This window comes from Zeugodacus cucurbitae, chromosome X (assembly GCF_028554725.1).
Source record: "Zeugodacus cucurbitae isolate PBARC_wt_2022May chromosome X, idZeuCucr1.2, whole genome shotgun sequence".
NCBI classification, from domain to species: Eukaryota; Metazoa; Arthropoda; class Insecta; order Diptera; family Tephritidae; genus Zeugodacus; species Zeugodacus cucurbitae.
In genome coordinates this window covers 31,034,930-31,052,085 of record NC_071672.1, presented here as the reverse complement: position 1 = coordinate 31,052,085, position 17,156 = coordinate 31,034,930, and the positions used below count along the sequence as shown (strand labels likewise).

Genomic DNA, 17,156 nt, shown 5'->3' with positions numbered 1-17,156 from the left:
TTTTCGAAAAGTAGTTCGAAATTAGTATTCATAAACCAAAAATTTCAATCAATACAATTTAGTCAGATAGACGTTGTTCCGGTTACCGGCGGCACATATTTACTACACAGTATCCATTAAACTCTCGTAACTATATTTTATCATTTATGGAAATTTTCCACATTTTGACTTAGAAATTTGTTTTTCTAGTGTCTCATTAAGGTTGGTAAATTTTGTGGGTTTCTGGCGCTAAAAATGGGATCTCACAAATGTTTACTGATTATCTCTATATTGATATCGCCCAAAATCTGCTGCGGTTTCTATCGTTTCAAGTAAATTTTGGGCAACTTGAGACTATTTTCGTGAAACACCAAACATTGTTGGACGATCTTTGTTGATTTTATTTAAATTGTTGAAGTTTTTCGATAAAGTTTCTTTAGCAAATAAATCAGGATTTCGAATTAAGACATGTAGGCACTGCTATAAATATGCACAGAACTGTATGTATAAGCGTTACGCGTATAATTTATGTATAAAGTGAAAGGAAGTCCGACGGCGATTACAGTCACTTTATTGGATTTTAATGCACCTATTTTGCTATTAACATACAGTAATACCGGCGTATAAGCATAAATATTATTTATAAATAAAACAACGTTAAACAATTGCTAAAAACTTGTTTTCCATGCTTATACTTATGTATGTCCGCTTAGCATGCAACTTGCAACGGCAATATCCAAAATCTCATATGTATAAATGTATACATGTATGCATATATATATATCTATACATGCATACCGATATGCATTTATACAAACTGGTATTCGGTATGTGCAAACATAAATATTCGACAAGTTTTCAAATATTTCAAGTGTTTGCATGTGTAATCTGATTTTGACGCTCTTTTACTGGCCACGAATTGTTGTACATATGCGTACCAGAAGCTCAGCAAACATTTCCAAATAACCGAAAAGATAATACCACTAATAAAAGAATGGTCGCAATCTGTTATATAGCAACAAGTTATGTTCTTCCTTTGCACTTAGTAGTACGTCGAAAGTGTTCAAGCCGTTTTATGTCACCTGCCAGAAACGGCTACTCCCCTTCGCGGTTGGAGTAGAGGCGCAGTGTGTTATTCACGTATTTAATAATTTTATAATGGAGTACAAGCTTTGTCGTATCATAAGGGTTTAGCGAGTATCTGGGTGTCACAAAGGCCAGTCGCAGTTGTTTAAGTGAGATTCTCTGCAGTTGAGGAGATCTACCCGATTTAAACTACCCTCTGGTTCAATTAGTTTTAGTTAATTTCTAACAAAACTAAATAAACTGCAAGTCTGAAATTATTAGCGATAATTAAATTAAACAAAATAACAATAACACAGCTCTACAAAAAAGATTTTTTTTGTTGCCCTGGATATCTGTGAAAATTTTTATGTTTTCAAGTGTCCAGATCACGAATATATATGTATAATTACTGAATGTGCTCTTATTTTTATGATTTTCACAAATCTTATAATTTGAACAATAATCAACTTTTTATTCATAAAAATCGATTTTATCAGTCATGATTAGACTTCTGCACAACTTTTTCGCGCATGCAAACATCACGTGATCCCTACTCTTAGCGATCCCCACCCTTTGCTCCGCAGAACAGCTGATATCGCAGTTATTCGACAATACGAAGTACCTCTACGTGAATCTAAATAAGTTCTGATAAGTTAATATTTCGTTTCAATCACTGCACATATTTAAATAAATATTTGTTTTGTCTTTTAAAATTTGAGTTCGTCAAGCAGAAAGTGTAAATATAGTACTGATTTGTTTCGTTATATTTGCGGTGTTTATTTAACAAAAAAAACAACAACGAAACATCACAGACTTTGTTAAGGAGGCTTACACTGAATACTTCGGTTTTAAAATGGGCAAACTAGAAAAACTATGGGTTCCTCATAAAGTTTGTAAGTTATTCGTTGAGTCTTTACGGTTATGGAAAAAAGGAGAACGTTCTGGATTAGACATTGGTATTCCGATGATCTGGATGGAGCCTACAAATCATTTCGATGATTGTTACTTTTGCGTTGTTGATGCTAAAGGTTTTAATCGCAATCAAACCTGGAGATATGCAGATTTACAATCTACAAAATGTCCTATACTACACAGTGAAAATCTTCCTCGGCCTATTTACGTTCCAAAAGTAATTCGAATGCCCTCAGAAACAATGATGTTACCAAATTCACAGAAATCGGGACAGTCTACAAGTGAAAGTGGATGGGAAGGTGAAACATATACGTCCAAGTTATTTTCTGAAAATGAACTCAGTGACTTAATACGTGATCTCTATTTACCAAAACAAGGATCAGAATTGTTAGCCTCAAGATTGAAAGAAAAAAAATTATTGGCCCTAACAGTGACAATTACGACATGCAGGACACGAGAAAAAGAGTTATTGCAATTATTTAGTGAATATGAAGGTCTGGTGTACTGTACTTATATCGCGAAACTACTTTTAGACATGGGTTTAACAGAATATAAACCTACTGAGTGGCGACTTTCCATTGACAGTTCTAAAATAAGTTTGAAATGCGTTTTACTGCACAATGGTAATAAATTTGCATCTATTCCAATCGTCCATTCAACAAAACTCAAAGAGGAGTATGAAAATGTTTAATTAGTTTTAGAAAAAATTAAATACTCGGAACATCAGTGGCCGATCTGTGTAGATTTGAAAATGGTTAATTTATTACTCGGTCAACAGAGTGGATACACGAAATACCCGTGCTTTATTTGTATGTGGGACAGTAGAGCCAAGGAACATCATTGGAATCAAGATGTTTGGCCTGTGAGAGATTCTTTAAATGTCGGTAAAGCCAATGTAATCAGAGAGCCATTGGTAAGCAGAGACAAAATCATACTGCCATCATTACATATTAAGTTAGGAATGATCAAACAATTTGTAAAAGCATTAGACAAAGACGGAGACTGTTTTAATTACATTTGTATAAAGTTTCCTAAGCTTAGTATAGAAAAGTTAAAAGGTGGAATATTTGATGGTCCTCAAATACGGCTAATGATGAAAGACTCAGATTTTATCAAAGTCATGACTGTTCCGGAAAGTAAAGCTTGCGAAAGTTTTGTATTGGTAGTCGAAAATTTCCTAGGTAATCATAAAGCACCAAATTATGAAACAATTGTGCAATATATGCTGACAAATTACACTATCTTCGCAATCATCTAGATGAATTCCCGGATAATTTAGGGAATTATAGTGAAAAACAGGCAGAGCGGTTCCACAAGGATCTAAAAGTGATGGAAGAACGGTATCAGGGTCGCTGGGATTGTCACATGATGGCAGATTACTGCTGGTGTTTAAAAAGAGATTGTCAAAAGAAGAAATATAAATGAAAAGCTAATAAAAGGCATTTTAAGGGAATATAGTATAAGTTTTAACATTTTTTTCTCTATTTACTTCAATGTTTGTTAATCTTTCAAAATAAAAATAATATTTTCAACATTTATGTCATTTTATTTCTTGTTTTCCGATTTTTTTTTGAATTAAGGGGTTATATACAGTTAGACGGCCGAAAAAAAGTGAATATTCCAGAATTTTTTCTGAGAAAACTTTTTAATTTATTGATCTAAAAATTTATACACATATTATGGTATCTTTTAACTGTATTTTAAGACTTAGTACTAGTAAAAATATTTATTTGAAAAAGAGCTACAGCTGATCTCCAGGAGCTCCTCTCAAAAAAGACGTTTTGCAGTGACCACTATATCTCGTAACTGAATCATCCGAAATTAAAAAACCAAACAGATTTCGTTAAAATAATGTCAAATCTAGTAATTAATCGAAGGAATAAGCAAAATAAAATTTTTTGACAAAATGGCGGTTTCTCAAAAAAAAAAAATCGATTTTTCACCGAAATTTCAGCCTTAAATTGTTTATAAAAAAAAAATATTTATCGGAGAGAAAAAAATCTACGATTAATTACTAAAAAATGTATTTAAGAAGGTCGTGTTAAAATTTGAGACTAATCGGTCTAGCCGTTTTCGAGTAATGTTGGTCACCGACTTTGAAAACACCATTTTGAGAAAAACGCATTTAAAGTTTGGACCTTGTACTTCCAAGCACTCTGAAACGCCTTTTCAAATTTTTCATTTGCTTATAACTTTGAAAATATTCACCGGAACGATATGAAATTTTCTGTGTGTATTCTTAAATATATGTACATTAAGAAAATTAAATAAAAAAAATCGATTTTTTGAAAATTCTAACTATATATAACTCCTTAAAATGAAAATAAAGATTTTAAAAAAATTGAGAGCAATTCTTATAAAATCATTGATAGTTTCGTGAATTGTGAGCATAAATATATCTAAAATTAGTCTCATATCCAGGGCAACAAAACCACTGTATACCAGTGTAATAAGTCTTCATAAACCTTCCACATTTTGAAAAAAATATTTTTCGAAATCAACCGAAAAAATAACAATTTAAATATTGTCACCAGGCTAGCATCGAACAGCCGTATTGTGTTAAGCATTTTCAATCAAGTGCATAATTTTTAATTAATGTACTAATTAGTTTAAACACTTGTAAATTATTTTAAGTGTGCGCCAATCTCCACTTGTTCAGGTTGGTTTCAAAGGCCTGATTGGGTAGCGATTAGTACAATTTTCAAATGTAGTTTAAATAAATTAATCGTGTTTCTCATCGCATTCCTTATCACCATTTAAACAGTAGATAAGCTCCCTTTAACATATAGGGCGATGTTATGCGCTATTATAAGCAACGATAACTACTTTATTGTTGCCGCCTTAATTATTGTTTTATCCCCACATATTATCCCAGATATTGTATATCACTTTTGGACTTCTGCAAGCCTCTTTTGATATTTCTATTGACAGCTGCTATGAGGAGTCCAGTAGTTTTGATATTTGAACTTTTGATTTTTTTAAGATCTCACTTTGAAGCTTATAAGAGCAAATAAATTAAGAGGAAAATGTGGATTATATGCATATTTTGGAATTTTTTAGTAGCTATATCCTGTAATTTATAAGAATTTCTTTTAAAAAGTTCTTTTTTCGAACTTCGAAACCAAATATTTCGATTTGGCAGGCTGACTTGGAAAATCAATCTCCCGTAAAAAATTAGTTTGGTCCAATAGCCAGCCGAGTGTTGTACAGAGTAATATAATAATATATTTACTCTTAGTTAGTATTTGGTTGCGTAACAATTTTCCTTAGTTAATGTCCTTATACATTCATACATATGTATGTATGTAGATTGCGCTTAGATGTAAAAGGATTCCGACAGCGTTTCATTGCTATTTTTGCGATTTCCTGCATATTTCATCAAAAAGGACAGGGCGTTATTTTGATACCATCGACCTTGGGTAGGTTTTGACATTTACTATCGCACACTCACTTCCAATGATATGAGCGTGGTACATCTGTTTACCTTTGGTACACCTCATCGATTTTGGAAAAGTCCCCTTCCGGCAAGCATTACTCAGTAACTTCTTATTAACACGATGTTATACGGACATCGTGACATACCATTTATGTATAAACCCAACAGGGAATTTTCTTTTTGGTACATTGCACACACATATAAATGTTGCGTAGCTAGTAACAAGATAACCTTGTCATTCTGCAATAAATTTCAAAACAAACACAAACAAAAAACTAACAAATTCGGATTTATATTATACATACGTATATACATACCTACTTTACTCTAACTCGAATTTTGAGTGAAGACAACAGGTTGCAATTTTATTTTGAAAATATTATCTCCAATTCTATGTCTTTTACTGCTGAAAACAAAAACTCCTTCAAGCTAGAAGGTACTCTAAGTGTAACTTTCCTACGTTGTAGTTTGAGTAATTTCTTCAACTTCACTAACTGAATCCTCATTGTTCGGCATATAATGAATAATTTCGTTTTGTTTACTCGCCGCCGAAACTATCAAATTCTCAAAAATTGCGACTCCAGTCCAAGACAGTCAGGCGACAAACAAAGCAATATCCTCTTTCTGCATATCGGCCAATCGTCAAATAATAAGGCCAAATAATCGGTCTTAGGAGACAGGGCAGCAGTGGAGGATGTCGCTGGAAGGATCTTCCGGGTTGCAAAACTGCAGAAGTCATGTATAAAGCGATAGCTCTAAAGCACACGAAATACCTACTAAAGCTTGTTAGAAGGAAATGTAGGGACATGTCGGCATAATCACTGTTCACAGTCAGGTGGCGGCGCATGCCTATAAAATGGAGCTGACAGATCACGAAGACTGCAGCAAATGTCTAGAGCAAGGTATCAGAGCAACAATGGAACAGCGTGTGCTGCATTGTCAAGGCAACGCTTCAAGCATTTGCGGGTCACGCAGTATGAGAAACTAGAACCTTTAGCCTTTTAAAATTCGCGTCAAGCATAGGCAACCCAAAGGTTGACTACTCCTCATTGACTACGTGATGGCACACAATCTGGTAACGCAAAGCACCAAAACTGTTCTATGTGTGGCTTCGCGGCCTACCAGCCTAACTTAACCTAACCTATATACTGCATATAAAATTTAAAAGTTGATTTATATTCTATATAATATGTTATTTGTTATTTGTTGTATGTTCATTGCATTAATTTGTACTTTCAATTGCAATTTCAGTTACTCGCGTTTCAAATTAAGCATGAATGAAACACAGGTAAATAACTTTCTTCGTTGCCTACTGCATATCGATGATTATAATTATTTGGCATTGCACACACATGCCGCTGGAAGAGGAGCACTAAACTCCAGTGCGACACAGCATCCCCAGGCAGCACAAATCCTTGCGACCGATCCTGATCACGACCATGATCACGACCACAATCACGACCATGATCATGGTGAATCGGATGGTCATGATCTGCTAGTCGCCAAAGCCACCGCCATGGTGGTACTCTTCTGTGCCAGTACATTATGCGGCAGCATACCTTTTGTGCTCAATCGATTCTTTCGTTGGACCGAGACAAATGCCAATGCACGCTCAGCTACAGTAGTGAAATGTTTATTATATTTTGGTGGCGGCGTGCTGTTAGCCACCACATTTCTGCATCTGCTGCCCGAAGTGCAAGAAGCCGTCGAACAATTACAGGAGTGTAACATAATTCCCACTTTGGGGTTTAGTCTGGCTGAGTTGCTTATGTGCACCGGCTTCTTTCTCATGTATTTGATAGAGGAGGGCTTACACACCTATATACACCGACATATGCGATTGATGGATCGTGATGCTGGCGCCGGAGCAGCCTTCGAGCGTGGTCGTAGCATACGCAACAGTTATTTAGTGAGGGGCAACAAATCCACCAATGAGTCAACAGCAGATTTTATTACCAATGAGCATATTACGCTGGATAAAAATACTGCAACCAAAACCATTGCGGCAACAGCACCTCCCTGCAATCCCAGCTCACCAAGTGATGTTGATAACATCGTAAGTGCCGCAGGTCGTCCAGCAACACTATCATTGCAAAATCTCATATCCAATGACATAGAGAACCAGAAGTACAATCAGCAAGCGCAACACAAGGAGCCACAGAAATATGAACCGCCACAAACACACCACCATCACCATCACCATCACCATCATGACCATCAGCACCAACACAGCCACGATCATGCGCATGGGCATGGCCATGGTCACTCACATATGCCGATCGGCAATATGGGTGATGGTGAAGATGCGCTCGCATCGTCGCTACGCGGTCTATTCATAGTGTTGGCGCTGTCGTTGCATGAACTATTCGAAGGTATGGCCATTGGCTTGGAATGTAATGCGTCGGATGTATGGTTCATGTTTGGTGCTGTATCGGCGCATAAACTGGTGTTGGCATTCTGCGTGGGCGTCGAGTTAATTGTGGCACGTACACGCTTCGTGCTCTGTACGGTATATGTCTTGACATTTGCCATAGTAAGTCCGATTGGAATTGGCATTGGCATATTGATTAGTCATAGTGATGGCATCACATCACCCAACATACCCTCAGCCATATTGCAGGGATTGGCCTGCGGCACATTGTTATACGTGGTCTTCTTTGAGATCTTGTCGAAAAATCATGCCGGACTGGTGGCCTACTTTTCATTGCTGGTCGGATTCCTAGTCATGTTCGGACTACAACAGTTGGGTAAGTTGTACATACTTATGTTTGTAATTTAACATTATATACTACAGTTGAACTTCTATAACTCGAACTCTTGAATTGGCAATAGAAGTCAAATTTCTTACTAATTACCTTCCATAACTCCTAGTCTCTCTAACTCGAAGTTTTTTTTGTCGATTACGGTGATTCGAGCATGACACCTCGATTACATAACATTTTTAATTTATAATTAGCATATTTTTAACATAAAGTAGTAATGGGTTGTGCCAACTTTTTTGACAAGAATTTATTGGATTAACCTCTCTCATTCACCTTTCTAACCAACCATCCACAGACGTTAGCTATAATATTTAGGTCTGTGGAATAAGGCGGTCACTCTGGAGTATCGAAATTTGGCTTTTTAAACATGTTTTACAGACCGAACAAGCTGAATTTGTTGGATCACAGTAGCATTAGCAGTTCAGGGCTTTTTCGTGCTATAAATGCCATTCCAGAATGTCACAATATTTTTAAAAAACTTTTTTAACTTTTTAGAATGCGATTATGTTTATTTGCTCTTTTCATAAGTTTCTTTGTTTCGTAGAAAATTGAAAATTATTTCTAGATTTCCTCCACAGTTAAAAGAATTTTTCTTCATATATTGTACAACAATTTGAAGAAAATCTAATTAATTAAGCACTACTAAAAAAATCGTTTTTGTTCTTTCCAAATACGAGATAATTAACATTGCATTGGAAGGCCCTATGCTGATGACGCACAGTGTATTATATATTCATGTAACCTACACGCGTGTATGCTACTTTTGTTTACTTTCCGTTAATACGATTATTTATTTTGCTAAACAACATTAATGCTTGATACTCTTTGAGGGTTATGAACAAACAATTGGTAGATAGAATGGAATGAAGTTAAACATCTTTAATGAAATACACAAACGAAATATGTAGATATATCACACTCATAAAATCGACAGTAATTAACTTATGACTTTTATATCTACAATGGTTATCATAATGGTTACCAAGTTGAAAAGTCTATCAATATGTATTTATCGCATGCGACTTCTGTCACTAGTCACTTTGTTGACTGAAACCAAAACGCTGTGCGTTGTTTTTTTATAGAAACGTTAGCAGTTGCCGGCCTAATATCACTTGTTAATTGTTTACTATAGCTGTACTGATTAAGATTAACACAGTGTTAAAAATGAATGTCAATAAGCGAAATGTGTAATTCAAATAGATGTAGGGTAGTATCAACAGTATAAATTAGTTGGATAAATATTTTCAATCTAGCAAATTTTTACATTTGATTTAATCAGTAAGTTAGTTAGTAAGTATTTTCATTGGGTGTCAACTACCAACCGTTTCTACTACATACATATGTATATATCCATGCCAAAGCTATAGGCGGATTAAAGGGGAGATATACCATTAGTAGCGGTAATTTTGATGATGAATTTTGGTATCGTGTTAGGACATTATTAAAAAATAAGAAAATATGTACATATGTTTAAAGTAAAAAAGTTAGATATAGAGTCATAAATATCAAAATTATCAGGATGATGAGACGAGTTGAAATTCGAAATTCGTGCAGATCGGGGAAATCCAAAATAAAAATAAAATTCAGTACGTATGATCATATGTAGTAAGAAGATGCATAGGACGTTCCAGAAATGTTTGAAAAGTTGGTGTGACCTCGCCACATTATAAGAGTTTTGTATCAAATTTACTGGATATAGTTTTAATTGATACTTGATTATACAGTATGAAAATGGATCAAATGGGATTATAATAACGCCCACTCATCATATAGAGGTTATGTTGAAAACAACTAATGAAAAACGCCAGAAACACTAATTTTATAGATAAGCGAATACAGGCGAGCTACACTCATATTGGTTTACAAAAACTTAAAATGGGCGAAGCGTCGCTTCGGTACAAAATATTTCCCGTACAACCTAGTGTTACAGATAAAAAATTAAAATAATTGGTTCACAATCACGCCTATTTCCTATATAACTTAATTTTGAATTTCAGCTGATTAGTTCACTTTGCAATAATATTAATCAAAAACCTTTTCCAAATACGACATTGGTTGTGTGACAGCGCTCATCCAAAAGTTGTAGAGCCTCTGTGCCAAAAATCGGGTAAAATTGGATCAATACATTTCCTAGCTCCCATATACATATGTATGTATGTATGTGATTGGCGTTGCAACCGTTTAGCCGGTTATAGCCGAATCGACGATAGTGCGCCACCTCTCTCTCTCCTTTGCAGTTTGGCGCTAGTTGGAGATCCCAAGTGTAACCAGGTCGTTCTCCACCTGGTCCCTCCAACGGAGTGGAGGCCTTCCCTTTCTCGGCTTCCTCAGGCGGGTACTGCATCGAACACTTTCAGAGCTGGAGTGTTTTCGTTCATTCAGACAACATGACCTAGCCAGCGTAGTCGCTGTCTTTTTATTCGCTGAACTATGTCAATGTCGTCGTATAACTCGTACAGCTCATCGTTCCATCGTCTGCGGTATTCGCCGTTGCCAATGTTCTGAGGACCATAAATCTTGCGCAAAATTTTCCTCTCGAAAACTCCTAGTGTCGTCTCATCTGATGTTGACATCATCCAAGCTTCTGCACCGTAAAGCAGGACGGGAATGATAAGCGACTTGTAGTGCTTGATTTTGGTTCGTCGAGAGAGGACTTTACTGTTCAATTGCTTACTCAGTCCAAAGTAGCACCTGTTGGCAAGAGTTATTCTGCGATGGATTTCGAGGCTGACATTGTTCGTGTTGTTGATGCTGGTTCCCAGGTATACGAAATTATCTACGACCTCGAAGTTATGACTGTCAACAGTGACGTGGGAGCCAAGACGCGAATGCGCCGACTGTTTGCTTGATGAGAGGAGATATTTCGTCTTGTCCTCATTCACCTCCAGACCCATTCGCTTCGCCTCCTTATCCATGCGGGAAAAAGCAGAACAAACGGCGCGGTTGTTGCTTCCGATGATATCAATATCATCGGCGTACGCCAGGAGCTGTACACTCTTGTAGAACATTGTACCTTCTCTATTTAGCTCTGCAGCTCTTATAATTTTTTACAGCATCAGGTTAAAAACGTCGCACGATAGTGAGTCACCTTGTCTGAAACCTCGTTTGGTATCGAACGGCTCGGAGAGGTTCCTCCCAATCATGACGGAGCTTTTGGTGTTGCTCAACGTCAACTTACACAACCGTATTAGTTTTGCGGGGATACCAAATTCAGACTTCGCGGCATAAAGGCAGCTCCTTTTCGTGCTGTCGAAAGCAGATTTAAAATCGACAAAAAGGTGGTGTGTGTCGATCCTCTTTTCACGGGTCTTCTCCAAGATTTATCGCATGGTGGACTTTCCAGGTCTAAAGCCACACTGATAAGGTCCAATCAGTTTGTTAACGGTGGGCTTAAGTCTTTCACACAGTACGCTCGATAGAACCTTATAGGCGATATTCAGAAGGCTTATCCCACGGTAATTGGCACAGTTTGTGGGATCTCCCTTTTTATGGATTGGGCTGAGCACACTGAGATTCCAATCGTCAGGCATGCTTTCTTCCGACCATATTTTGCAAAGAAGCTGATGCATGCACCTTATCAGTTCTTCGCCGCCGTATTTGAATAGCTCTGCCGGTAATCTATCGGCACCCGCTGCTTTGTTGTTCTTCAAGCGGGTAATTGCTATTCGGATTTCTTCATGGTCGGGTAATGGAACATCTGTTCCATCGTCATCGATTGTGGGATCGGGTTCGCCATCTCCTGGTGTTGTAATCTCACAGCCATTCAGCAGGTCGGAGAAGTGTTCCCTCCATAATCCCAGTGTGCCCTGCACATCGGTTACCAGATTACCACCTTGGTCGCTTCATTTTTTCATAAAATTTTCGAGCATTACCTCTGCCTGCCAGCTTCTCAAGCTCTTCGTACACACGCATTTCGGCCTCTTTCTTTTTTTGTCTGCAGATGCGTCTCGCTTCCCTCTTCAGCTCTCGGTATCTATCCCATCCCGCACGTGTTGTGGTCGTTTGCAACGTTGTGAGGTAGGCAGTCTGTTTTCTCTCCGCTGCGAGACGGCAATCCTCATCGTACCAGCTTGTTTTTTGTCGTTGCCGAAAACCTATTGTTTCGGCTGCAGCGGTACGCAGTGAGTTTGAGATGCCGTTCCACAGTTCCCTTATACCGAGATGCTGATGAGTGCTCTCAGAGAGCAGGAGTGCAAGTCGAGTAGAGTATTTCGTGGCTGTCTGTTGCGATTGCAGCTTTTCGACGTCGAACCTTCCTTGTGTTTGTTGACGGGCGTTCTTTGCTGCACAGAGGCGGGTGCGTATCTTCGCTGCGACCAGATAATGGTCCGAGTCTATATTTGGTCCTCAGAGCGTACGCACGTCTAAAACACAGGAGACATGTCTTCCGTCTATCACAACGTGATCGATTTGGTTCCGCGTGTTTCGATCAGGAGACAGCCAAGTAGTTTGATGTATTTTCTTATGCTGGAATCTGGTACTACAGACGACCATATTTCGGCGATGTTTTGTCATGGAGGGTGAATTTTCCGACTGCTGTGCCAAAGACACCTTCTTTACCCACCCTGGCGTTAAAATCGCCAAGCACGACTTTTACATCGTGGCGGGGGCAGCGCTCATAGGTTCGTTCTAGGCGCTCATAGAAAGCATCTTTGGTCACATCGTCCTTCTCTTCCGTTGGGGCGTGGGCGCAAATCAGCGATATGTTGAAGAACATCGCTTTGATGCGGATTGTGGCAAGACGTTCATACACCGGGGTGAATGCCAGGACTCTGAGACGGAGTCTCTCTCCCACCACAAATCCAACACCAAATTTGCGCTCCTTTATATGGCCGCTGTAGTAGATGTCACAAGGACCCACCTTCTTCCGTCGCCTTCTCACTTTAGCTCGCCTTCAAACGGATGTCTGTTTTCTACCCAGAGGATACTTGGTCTAAAACCGGAAGTCGTGAGCTGCTTGAACCATGTGGAGAAGAATCGTTTCTGGCCACTCCCAAGTGAATGACAATCAAAAACTTTCCTCACTTGCGTGAACTTCTACACATGATCCCATCCTCCCATATACATATGTATATACCTAATATTACGATAAACCACTTCCTGTGCACTTTATATCATATATATCAGTTAATATGTGAGATATTTTCAATATTTTACACGTGAATATGTCTATAATGCGATTATTTTTATTTTAAACTCAATGAGTATTAATCAGCTAGTATTACAGAGTCCATAGGTTTCATTATCGACCTTATTACTAATAATCTAAATAGTATTGAACACACAGAGATGAAAGAATTAATGTCCGGGTTCATTGGCTGCGCAAAAGTGCGCTTGAAAGTTATTGGAAATAATAGGCAAGGTTAAGGTTTTGCTAATATACATACATATGTATGCATATTTTAGGCAGCATGTTGCAGCAATTAAACATGTCGATAATTCAGTTAACTTTCCAAGAAAGGGAAATCAATTTTAGGTACGTCAATTTTAATAAAAAAAAAAATTTGCCGTCATTACTCCTCTGTCATTCACTAACTTATGTATAAACAGTACCAAAAACACAAATGGGTAAATTTGAATAATGGTATGACTGTAAAACTAACCTGAAATAGGTTTTACTTTTTCAAAGAATCCGTGTTTTTTAATTCAGCACTAAATGTGTCGCTTTGCACATATAACATTGTGTAAAGAACCGAAGAAGCTGAGATATATGAAAATGGATCATTCGTAATGATTTAAAAGTAGTCAAAGTGTATAGATATATGTACATATATTACTGGGGTAATATTTTAGAAAATAATATACATACGAAGGCATGTAGAAAATAAGAATACTCTATACTATAGTCTTCGAAATACAATTTTCATAGGAATTACTTTAGCAGCAGGTTGATTTATCAACTACTATTATACCCCTGACAGACGGCGTCGTTAATTCGGGTTAACTGCTTTAATCGGGGTTAATTCGAGAGTTATCTCAGTTAACTCCGTTTGCTAACTCCCATTTAATCCTCAAAATTTTAGAGAGTTAGTGGGAGTTCGTGGCATTTTCGTTGGCAACATTGTTAAACATGGCCACTTTTTATCTATTGTGAATGAAAATATGCAATACTGACAGCTGTTTTTCAATTAAATTTAAACAAAACCATACGCATGCTAATTTTTGCTAAAATGGAAGATCTAATAATTACGTATTTATGCATATTTTTTTTTAGTAATTAGTGATTTTGTACTATTTGTGCGGCTAACAACCGCAATAATTGCTTTCTATCCAATTTTATTTCACCAAAATGGAAATATTTTTGCCAATCAGCTGTTATGGGAGTTTATAACTCGCTTTGCTGCCGTCTGTCACCCACAAAATTCGAACTGATTAAAAGTGCAGTTAATCCGAGTTAACTCTGCCGTCTGTCTAGCGTATTACCCAATATTTTGAAATTCGCTCCTCTTGGTTTTGTTTGTATCGCATCAATGCCAACTGATAAATATAAATATAACTAATGTCTATAGGTATGAACATATTATAACTTCTTGTAGCACTAATATAATATATGAATATACAGTTGAACTTCCATAACTCGAAGTTCTTCATAAATCGAACTCTTGAATTGGCGATAGAAGTCAAATTTCATACAACTTACCTTCCAGAACTCGTAGTCTCTCTAACTCGAAGTTTGTTTGTGGGTTATGGTGATTCGAGTTAGGGAAGTTCAACTGTAGTTACTTACGTTTGTCAAGCAAGGAGAATTTTGGCCTTCCTTAAGATTTGCACCGAAAGACGTTTTGGTAGTTTGGCCCTTGTCCTTGTTTACCTTATAGCCTTTTTGCCAAGCAGTTAATTGAACAATTAGGTCTTTGCTCAATTAAAACGCTGATTTAGATCGATTTGCCATACAAAATAAAATTTTTTAATCGAATACAAATCGAATTGAATATGCTATGCAACTCTGCGGATGTATAACTGCGGATCGTTAATCGAGTAACCGAGTAACTAGTTTCTCAATTACAATCTCAAATTGCTCTTTTAAAGCGCTGATTTAGTTCGATTTATCATACAAAATTTTTTATACTCTCGCAACAAAGTTGCTAAGAGAGTATTATAGTTTTGTTCACATAACGGTTGTTTGTAACATCCAAAACTAAACGAGTTAGATATAGGGTTATATATACCAAAGTGATCAGGGCGACGAGGCGAGTCAAAATAAAAAAAAATGTCTGTCTATCCGTCCGTCCGTCTGTGCAAGCTGTAACTTGAGTAAAAATTAGATATCTTGAGATATCTTGATGAAACTTGGCACACTTGTTTCTTGGCACCATAGGAAGGTTTCGCCCACAAAATGGCGAAAACCGAAAACACATAAATTGCCATAACTAAGCCATAAATAAAGCTATTGAAATAAAATTTGGTATGATCGATTGCAATAAGAAGGTGCATATTTGAATGTAATTTTTTTGGGGAAGTGGGCGTGGCACCGCCCCCAAATAGGTTTTTTGTACATATCTCGCAAACCAATAAAGCAATATAAACCAAACTTTCTGCAGCCGTTTTTTTACTCACTTTTTAATACAGTCCAAAAATTAAAGAAATCGGATAATAACCATGCCCACCTCCCATACAAAGGTTAGGTTGAAAATTACTAAAAGTGCGTTAACGCACTAACGAAACACGTCAGAAATACGTCAGAAACACAAAATTTTACTAAAAGAAGATGCACTAAGATTTTTTGACAAAATGGAAAATGGGCGTGGCATCTCACACTTATGGGTCAAAATCCATATCTCATGAACTACTCGACCGATTCGAATGAAATTCGGTATATAATATTTTCTTGACACCCTGATGACACGTGTGGAAAATCGATGAAATCGGTTTACAACCACGACAACTTCCCATGTAACTCAATTTTGAACTCCATCTTATTCCTTCTTTTTATAATATATACAAAAGGAACCAATGAAGATAGCGTAATAAAACTTTACACAAATACTGTATATGATCTGTGGCAAATCGGACTATAACTTTTCAATGCCCCCGGATATCGAATATGAAGAACTCAGTGCCTTATGGTAATTTTTCACCGAAAATATCGGTAAATCTCTCAGATATCTTAATATAATTCAGAGGGAATATTTTTTTTCTAATAGTGTGTCTCTGTATCAGAAATGGTTAAAATCAGGTCATAACTTCCCCTAACTCTCATATACCTAATTATAGGATTTTCAAATTGGGTCAAATTGTGTGTTTTCTTAATAAAAATATATCAATAAATTGCGACAGTATAAAATGTTCGGTTGCACCCGAACTTAGCCTTTCCTTACTTGAGTTGAAACTGGAATGCAGCGTATATGTATAGCAGCTATTCGTTAATCGATTAGTCGGCCGTGCGAAAGGCAAACACTGGTTTCTCAATTATAAACTTAATTTATTAAATTAATTTTACTGTGCGAAAAGGATATTATAGTTGTGTGCTATTGATATTATTAATAATATTATGGTTGTTTAATCTTTCCAATATAAATTATATTTTATATTACATTATATCACATTCGAGACTAACTTCAATATATACCTTTATGTTGAAATATTTACAGGATCTGAGGGCCATGGACACAGTCACGGCAGTTGTGGTACTGATCATGATCACGATCACGATCACGACCATGACCATGACCACAAAACAATACTGTTAATGCAGCATGCGTATACAACGCAGGCGTCAATACCAGCCACAACATCACAAAGTCAACACCACCTCGCTCAGGAGCAGCAGCAGCAGCTTGCGGATGACAACGGCGACTTTATGCGTGAATTGCAGATCTTGCGACAAGCATCTGATAAGCTATTTTCAAATACTAAGAAAGTTCATTAATTTATTACTACGTTGTTCATAATTTTTATATTTACATCCCGATTATATTATGCGTTTTAGTTGTTTTTGTATGTAAATATGTATGTACATATGAATGTATAGTAGGTGTCATGAAATACATGCCTTAAAAATA

At 36.9% G+C, this 17,156-nt stretch overlaps 1 protein-coding gene across 2 annotated transcripts in view; it reads left to right on the top strand.

Annotated features, from left to right (window-relative positions):
• Positions 1–17,156, top strand: part of LOC105219823 (zinc transporter ZIP10) — a 23,462-nt gene extending 6,306 nt beyond the window's left edge. For both annotated transcript variants that reach the window (XM_029045343.2, XM_011196153.3), the window contains exons 2-3: positions 6,644–8,139; positions 16,746–17,156. In XM_029045343.2, the coding sequence (XP_028901176.1) occupies positions 6,666–8,139; positions 16,746–17,023 (1,752 nt within the window). In that variant the 5' untranslated portion in view covers positions 6,644–6,665 and the 3' untranslated portion in view covers positions 17,024–17,156. The remainder of the gene's footprint in view (positions 1–6,643; positions 8,140–16,745) is intronic.